Source organism: Orycteropus afer, unplaced genomic scaffold (genome assembly GCF_000298275.1).
Source record: "Orycteropus afer afer isolate SDZICR_OR568_19922 unplaced genomic scaffold, OryAfe1.0 scaffold00918, whole genome shotgun sequence".
In the NCBI taxonomy this organism is placed as follows: Eukaryota; Metazoa; Chordata; class Mammalia; order Tubulidentata; family Orycteropodidae; genus Orycteropus; species Orycteropus afer.
The window spans coordinates 47,432-56,796 of NW_006922505.1; the positions used below are offsets into that span (position 1 = coordinate 47,432).

The 9,365-nt window shown below is 35.9% G+C and overlaps 1 protein-coding gene across 1 annotated transcript in view; it reads left to right on the top strand.

The window, feature by feature from the left end:
• The window catches only part of CHPT1 (choline phosphotransferase 1), a gene marked incomplete at its 5' end in the record, with an annotated part of 50,541 nt that overhangs the window by 34,123 nt on the left and 7,053 nt on the right, over positions 1 to 9,365 (top strand). Inside the window, 3 exons of the mRNA XM_007958304.2 lie at positions 41 to 182; positions 6,986 to 7,070; positions 9,005 to 9,136. Of these exons, the coding sequence (XP_007956495.2) occupies positions 41 to 182; positions 6,986 to 7,070; positions 9,005 to 9,136 (359 nt within the window). The remainder of the gene's footprint in view (positions 1 to 40; positions 183 to 6,985; positions 7,071 to 9,004; positions 9,137 to 9,365) is intronic.

The following is a 9,365-nucleotide window of genomic DNA, read 5'->3' on the forward strand; positions in this document are numbered from 1 at the left end:
TTTTTAATACTTAATGGGTCTTAAACCTTGTGTCTTTCAGTATTTATGGCAGTTGGAGCTTCAATCGCTGTTCGCTTAGGAACCCACCCTGACTGGCTCTTTTTCTGCTCCTTCATTGGAATGTTCATGTTTTATTGTGCTCATTGGCAAACTTACGTTTCAGGCGTGTTGAGGTTTGGAAAGTAAGTACGCTTTGTCATTCTGAAAATTTAAAAAATGTAGTTGAATTTATTTTCACACTGTTATACTTCGGTAATCCATAAACAGGAGACAAAGCTGAAATCAGTAATTTATCTTTTAATTGATTGTAGCATCCATAACTGCCGTTTTTTCCTCCCCATCCCAACTTACTAGCCCGGGCTTACAATAGTCATGGGAAAGAGAAAAACAAGGGACCTGAATTATGTAGAAAACAGGTATGTAGTACTTAAATAAGCAGCAGTTGACTTGTTTAATAAAATAATGTGATATGGCATCTAAAGGCCTGTTTTGGGGAACATCTTATGTGCAACAAAAAGGGGATCCCCTTGACAACAGTTCCCACAGCAGGTAGTTATGAGAACTGTCAGCTGTGGAAGACAACTGCTGAGATCATGTGGAAGCACCTTGTTATGCTGCAGCTGAACATGAGGTGGTTATGTCTGTGGTGCCTCATGCTTAGATTGTTGTATGCCGTCGAGTTGATTTCAACTCACAGTGACCCTGTGTGACCTACAACTCGTCCGCGGGGTTTTCTAGGCTGTAATGTCTACAGCAGCAGATCACCAGGTCTTTTCTCCTTGGGAGCTGCTGCTGGGTTCACACAACTCACCTTTAGGTTAGCAGTAGAGCACTTAAACCATTGTGTCACCAGGTCCCCACTTTCTTAGATGCCAAACCCAAAACACCAAACCATTTGATTCTGACTCATAGCCACCCCCATAGGGTTTCCCAAAATGTAAATGTTTATGGAAGCAGACTGCTTCATCTTTCTCCCACAGAGCAGCTGGTGGGTTCAAACCGGCAACCTCTTGGTTAGCAGCCCAGTGCCTTGGCCACAGCAGTACCTGAGCTCCTTTTTCTTAGACATCAGGAAATAGTACACAATGCAGCACTGTCCTCTATTCCTCTTCCCCTGTAGCTTCTTCTGTGCCTGTCTTTCTGCCATTTGCTCATTCTCAGCTTTGCCTTCCTATGTGTAATTCATTTTAACCTACTTTATTGGTGCATAGGAGAAACAGTAGTGCTGGGAAAAAAATCTCTGGTAATAATAAACACCAGGGCAAGCTCAAAACTAGGGATACTGAAGAAATCCTAAAAATGTAGACTGAATTACTTTAGGGAAGCTTTTATGAAAAAATGGGAGTATTCAGGTGGTTCTTGATATATTGGTCGAGCCAAGGATCAAAACTGATTATCGAAAAGTTCAAGGCAGGCTCTGCTAGTGTAGTGCCTAAGGCACTTGATTGCTAACCAGAAGGCTGGCAGTGCAAACCCACCAGCCACTGCTCGGAAGGAAGGTTGGGCAATCTACTTCCGTAGTGATACTGAAACCCAAGGAGGGGTCGCTATGAGTCGGGTCTGACTCCACGGCACGTAACAACAACAACATCCCTATTTATAGATTAAGATATGCTGAAGTGAAAAACTAGATTTACAAAGTCTAATGTATTTTAATTTGCTGGACTTGCTGTAGTAAACTGGAATAATATAATGAAGTTTTCTGGTTTCTTTTATTTAATAATTAACATTCTACCTTTTTAGCTTTTAATATCATTATAAATCCTTGTGAAATGAATTTGTTCACATCTGGTGGAATTGTAGATTTGACATTGATTTGCTTTTTATTGAGAGCCTAATAGCTGCTCAGAACTGGGGGATACAAAGGTGAGTCATCTGCAAGTAGGAATATGCCAGGCAGATTGCAGAAAAAGCATTCCAGGCAGAAGCGTAAGGACAGCACTGCTGACACTGGGGGAATGGCTGTTGTGGTTGGACACCGGGCATATTGGAGCATGGAGGAGATCCTGCAGTGCCCCAGGGGGGCAGCCATTTAAAGTACTACCTCTGTATGGCAGATGTCCTGAGCAGCAAAATTTATACTTTCCACTTTTCCAAAGTAAAGATATCATAGAAGATTGAGTAAGATAGGTGGATGGTTCACTTAACACTACAACACTACAAGAAGGATCTATATTGTAGGACATCAACTGAGCCTTTGGAAATACCTACAAATTGGAAGAGTGTCGCAGATGGGCTTCCTGAAAATCTGTTAAATTTTTTGAGGTTTAACATTTAAAATATTCAAGGATTGGAATACAGATGTATGAAACCTTGCTCAACAGTCTTAAGATATACTGTGGAAATTTGTTTTATGAAAGATGCTTGGTCTAAGCCTGTTCTAGGAGCTCTGGTGGTACTGTGGTTAAGGCACTGGGAAGCTAACCCAAAGGCAGAAAGTTCAAACCCACCAGCTGCTCCACAGGAGGAAGATGAGGCAATCTATTTCTCTAAGGATTTACAGCCTTCGAAACGTGATTGGGGTCTCTATGGGTCAGAATCAACTCGATGGCAACGGGTTTGTTCTTTTTTAGTTTAAGTCTGTTTACTTGGTTTTCCTCTTTTCTGAAAAACACTGAAGAGAAAATATGCCAAATGAGTTTGCTTAGTTAGGCTACAGATTTTACATAAGGTTTTAGTTATACTACTATATTTCTGCTTCTTAAATTTTTCTCTAGTTTTCAAAGCCCTTTGCATTCATGTAGTAGTCAGTATTGATTCTGCTTTAAGCCTAATTAATTAAAAATCATAGGCTCTGGAATCAGACTGGATAGAATCAAATTCTGGCTCCAACATACGAGGTGTGTGACTTTATTTATTTAACCTTATTTTGTTCAATTTCTTCATCTGTAAGCCAGAACATATATAAGGCAGAAACTTGTCAGAGAAGGAAAACTCAAATATTTCCCACTAAGTAAGAGTGAAAGGAAAGTGCTAAGATTGTACCCTTTTAAAGGCAGAAAACTTGTGAGACCAGGAAAACAAGGCAGTGCCATCAAGTTCTGGCTCTCACAGCCTTCGCTGTTATTTGATATAATTGTCTCAAAGAGTTTCTGTAAAGATTAAGTAATACTGTATGTTGTAAAGGACTTAGTACAGAATTTGGAGCATAGAATACTCAATAAAGTTCTTTTATGCCATCTATTTTTATTTCAATTCAATTTCTTATCTGTTTACTTTCTCTAAGTGATAATAAAAAGTTACTAAAAATGGAAAAATACGTGTCTTATATATTATTAATCAGTAAGAGTTATTGATAGTAAGCAGTTTCCCAAGAAAATAAGCATACAGAAGAAACTGAGTATGAATAAATGTGAAGATAGACGGTCAACAATAACTTAAGTGATTTTATTGAATACTCATACAGTATTTATACAGGACATTTGAATACTTTAGAAATATTTATTCAGGTATTTATTGAGCATTCAGTATATGCTAGGCTCTGTTCTAGGTGCTAAGGTGACAAGGGTAAACAAAACAGATAAAGATCCTGACCTCCATTAAGCTTAAATTCTAACATGTGAACAGACAGCAAAATAAGATAAACAAGTAAAGTACCACTGCCCACAGAAGTACTACCACCACAGAAGATGGTGGTGAGTGCTGTGCACCAAGAACTGTAGTGTCTAGGAGCTTCCTCCTTACAGGCTAACAAGCAAGCCTGTTACTGTTTCATGGATGCTGGCAGAAGACACCTAATTCCTGGGTCGGAGGCAGAGAATGACTTCATTACTCAGGGCAAATACAGGGGGCACAGCTTCGTGTTTGTGCTAGGTCCCAAGTCTGCCAAGTCCCATGGGGGTGAGGAAGGTGGGCCTAGATGGATACCTGCACATGCAGTGGGTCGCAGTACAGGAGAGGAGCACTGAGGAATCTATTGCTTTTACAGCAAGTGGAAGCAAGCCTCCTGTCTGGGGAGAATGTTAGATCATCCTTCAAGGTTGCTCACTGCAAACACAAGCCTGATAAATGGCCTATGTAGAGTGATCAGGACCTTGCCTTCTCGGCATACCCAGCAAGAAAGTTCACGGACGTTGAAGGCCCACAGCAGATTTCCTCTCCTAATGTTACGCACACAAGGAGAAGTAAAATACTGTAAATACTATTCTAATTATGAATATAAACTACTGTCCTGTACTGCTCCATAGAACAGAGAGAGAAATGGTGTTCTATCTGACTTGAGAATATTTTAATTGTTTTATCTTTTGAAAATATGTAGATTTTGACACAAATATGAATTTATTACCTTGAATTAGATAATTTAATCCACAAAACAGTCATGGTTAAAGATTGTTTTTAGCCAATCAGTGACATACTAGTTGCTATTTTCCTTGGCCCAGTTAGTGGGAACATTTACAGGAATATAGTTAAAATCTGTCCTGTCCTTACTCTTGTCACAGGAGATAAGGCATCTTATTTATGCATGTTTGTCCTAGGTAGCCAGGGCTCTTGTGTAATTCAGTAGAGCGAACAATGCTTAAAGCTTAATTTTAAAATCTAAACCAAGCAGTTTTATCTCAAGTCCTATGTTATATTATGTGATATTTTGCTATGTACATGTAAATATTTAGATGTGTTCATTTTCCTTATAAAACATGAGGATTTCCACACAGTTTAGATCCATAGTGCAACAAGCATAGTGTTCAGTCTCTTAGAGGCAAACTTATGTAAACCAGTACTTTTCAAACTGTTGTGCAAAAGGACCAGTTTTTTTTTTTTTTCCCCAATCTAGCATGGACTGTTAACAAGCATATTTTTATTTTTAAAATAAAAAATTGACTTATAAAGTCCCCAATATTGTGTTAGATTCAACGGACACAAAATTATTGTCCAACTGCCATAAAATTTCTTAATCTGTAGATTACTAACCAACCCTGCACCATACTTTGAACAGCATTATCCGTCCTTGATGGTTGACAGTCTGGGAGTTAGGATATACACACTACATTCCCAGTATCCACCCTTCCTGTATTTTTAAAGCCCTTTTTAAATCCAGTTTTTAAAAACAGAGCTATTAATGACTAATGGGTTCCCTAAGTTTATGAATTGTTAGAGAAGTCTTTCATTTGTCTTACATACCTTTCAAACTTCAGCTGTCTCCTCATAGAGTACTTGGGGATTTGGTGAGTGAGTCCATCCTTACTCTTATCATAACCTTCAAAATGTTATAGATTTTTATTATATCCTGTCAGCTTTCTTTTTTCAGACAAAAAATTAAAATTTATTTAGTTTATCCTTAAAAGGCATAAAGTTTTATTTAAAATCTATGGAATGACATATATGTAAAACCAGGCATCCTAGTTCAGTCTCTATATATGTCACTTAGTTTCAATTAGAAAAAGTTTGTTCTATAATCCCTGTCAGTTTTCCTAATTGCTTCTGGTCATATCCTGTCAAAATTGTGGATTACTTAATGTAATTCTAATATTGTTACTGTAAAGACTGCAAAACTCTGATAATGGGTCACACATATAGTAGGGCAACTGTTGACTGTCCTTTTTCTCAACAGTATTCCAATATGAAAAAAAAAAACCAAACTAACTGCCGTCAAATCAAATCTGACTCATAGTGACCCCTCCTTGGGTTTCCACTGTAGTACTTCTACAGATTGCCCAGTCTTCCTTTCGAGGAGTGGCTGGTGGGTTGAACCACCCAGCCTTCTGGTTAACAGTCAAATGCCTTAGGCACTATGCCACCAGAGCTCCCCACACAGAATTCCAAAACCTTATTGGTGTAGTGCCTAAGACCCCAAGAAGGGGTCGTTATAAGTTGTATCGACTCAACAGCAGTGAGATTCCAATATAGGCATGGAAAATTTTATATTTCATTTGCAATGAACAGAATAATTTCTAGCTAATAAGACACATAATAGGATCTCAGTAATGTTAATATCCTTCCTTTCCCTGCACAAATTACTACACATTATATTATGTAACCTTTTTCAATTAACTTGATTCATTTCTTTATGCAGCTTAGAGGGGTTGGTTTGCCTGCCACTGATCTTGCAAATACTGGATGTATTTATTCACATTTTGGTTTTATTTTTGGTTTAACATCTTTTTCTCCTAACTACCCCTACTATATTGAGAAATCTTATTTTCCATATCTTTTAGTATCTTCTCCATACATTTTATATTTCCAAAGCAGTAAGTATTCCTCTAGCGTCTAAAGACTTCTGGGGCATCCAAACAGAGATGTAAAGTAGGTAGACAGATGTAGAGATAACAGAGCTCAGAAAAGGGAAATGTGGATTGGAGATAAGAATATAGAGGACGTTAGCATAGTAGTTTTAAGAAGAGATAAATCGGTCAGAGACTATAAAAGAAGAAGAGATGGAATTCTGGAAAGCAGTAATATTTACATTATGGAGGAAGAAGCAATCTAGGAAAGAGCCTGGGAAGAGCTTCCAGCAAGGCAGGAAAATCAGTTGAGAAAATTTAAGTGTGTTTATATATTAAAGGAGAGATGTATGTGGAAACCAAAAAACTTAGTATGGAAGACTGTTAGAATTTTCCCCACTTTTTAAGTGAAATTGACTTGGGACTGTTTAAGAATCTGCCTAAGTCCCATAGCTGTTTATATAATTTTTTCCTCATTATCAAGAGTAACATATGATTATTTAAATAAAAAATTTCAGACTGTACGTAAGTAGAAAATAAAAGCCTTCTGTAATCTCCCTGACAACTGTCAGCAGTTTGATATATGCTGCTATACAAGTTTTTCCCTATTCAAATACTAAGAAATTTACCTACATGTGAGTTTATGTTGTTTTGTAGCCTTTTCATTTAACAGTGTAGTCAGATGATAACTTAATGATAGAACAAAGGTAAAAATAAATTAATCCTATAGAGATTTCTACATCTTTGGTGTTTAACAGATAATTAACTAACCTTTCATATTCAGGAATTTTGTTCACAGACACTTTATTCTGTGTTGTTCTCTTCAGAGTGGATGTAACTGAAATTCAGGTAGCTTTAATAATCGTCTTCATGTTGTCTACATTTGGAGGAGCAACAATGTGGGACTACACGGTAAATCTGTATATTTATATTTCTTTTAAGTACTTTACAAATGTTTAGAAAAAATACTGCTAATTTTCTTTAAATCCCTTGCATTGTATTTAATATCAATCTCATTTCTTAATCTTTTTCCTTCATTTTACAATTCTGTTATCCTACATACCTCACCATGGCATTTTCCTCTATGCATTCCCCTGTATAAACCACATAGGCAAGAACAACCATATTTCCCTAATACAAAATTAAATACACTGTTGAACTACTTTTCCCAGTCCAAAAATCTGTTTCATGAAATACTTTAAAAAAATAAATCCAGGAAGGTATTTCACATTTGAAACTCTCTTTTAATATTAAAGAATATTTGCTAATCTGCATCTTTTATTAACTACTATGAGGTAAAGTTTCCCATAGTAAGGAATGTGTTTATTTTCTACTTGGTTGATAACCTTGGTATTTTGATAAAAAATTGATTCTTAGGAGGCTACTATCATAAATTCAAGCTTTGCATAGCAAGAAAATTTACAAAGAAAAAACTATTCTGTCACCACAACTTTAAATCCACAACACTGGTTAAATGACTTAACTTCATGCCCATATACTGAGAATAATAATGAGGATACTATCAATAGCCAACAAGTATTATTTATTCAACATTTATTATGTACCTGAACATTTCACTACAGCTGTTTCATCTGACCCTTAGAACAAGCCTAGGAAATAGATACTATCATTATTTATTGTTTTACAAATGAAATTAAGGCTTAGAATGGTTAAATAATTTGTCCGAGGATACATAGCTAGTAAGTATTGGAGAAGACTGATCAAGGAGATTGATTTAGCAGATTGATTCTGACTCTGTTTTTAATACTCAGTTATGTACCTCCAGTAAAAGTAAGACATTTCCCTGTAACATTTGGTATCAGGATTACCAGTTGGAATTCATTTCAGTAGGCTGAGAGAGAGACTTGGAGCATATATTTATGTAGTGGTACAGTCCCACTGAGGCCTTCTTATACCTTCTCATTATGTAACAATAAATGAAATCAAGAATATGCTATATCAGAGGAATGTTTACATGTCTTGGTAGCTATTTAGCTCGTACCCATAAGAAAGTGAATGTGGACCTGGAAGTACTTAGACAGGTCTGATCAGTAGTACATCAGACATGATAGTCAGAAATGTGGAATTATGATTTAGTTATAATGATGTAAACATTGGGGAAGAATTCTATTTATTCTTAAAATAATTTCATTAACTTTTTGGCAATACCATAGGAAGAAAGCACACCTGTTTGTTCTCACCAAATGATCCTTATTTTAAATAAAATTTTATGTTATTTTTTTAATAAAATCTTCAATACAAATTTGTTAACGTGTACTTTACAAAAATACTGGTATAATATCTCAAAGTCTAATTTCAAAAGACAATAGCCTACAGCTTCTGGCAATTCATTGTTACTTTGTTTTAAATCCTTTGCTGCCTTTGGAAGTTTTCTTGAACAGCAATTAACCAACAGGTAAATATATTCCTAGAAATTTAATCCTAAATATTAACTACACAAAATTTCTGCATGCAAACATTGTGATATTTTTCACATTTATGATGCAGATCATGGCATCTGCTTTTTCTGTATTCTGCCTTTTCAAGGCTATTAAAATGATTTATCCTTTCTCATGTTCCTTTTAAATCAAATGAAGACTTTTAAAATTAAATATTTAATTATAATTATTTAGCTGAATTTGTGGCATTCATTTTCCATTTAACAAATAAAGCCATTTCAAGAAATGTAACCATTGTAGTCAACATTTTGGAAGTTGAAGATTTAGTTACAAGAAAAAGAGCAGCTCATTGTGTATAGGATCATATCTTAATGTTTCTATACTGTTTAATAGAAATAGAAATTCTGTTTTTATAATGATTTGTTTTTTTTTCCTTTATTCCTAAAGATACCCATTCTAGAAATAAAATGGAAGATCTTTCCAGTTCTTGGAGTAGTGGGTGGAGCAATATATTCCTGTTCAAATTATTTCCATGTTATCCTCCATGGTGGTGTTGGCAAGAATGGATCCACGATAGCAGTAAGGCATTAATATTATCATCATACTAATTTATGGTAAATTTCCTTATGAACTATAAAGAGATATTGATATATGCCAAAGTTCGAATGGGGAAATGAACTAATTAAAAAAAAAAAAAATTTAGTGCCATCAAGTTGGTGACCCCTCTTTGGGTTGATGAGGTGGAGGGGAGCTCTTGTGGTGCAGTGCCTAAGGCATTTGACTGCTAACCAGAAGGGTGGTGGTTCAA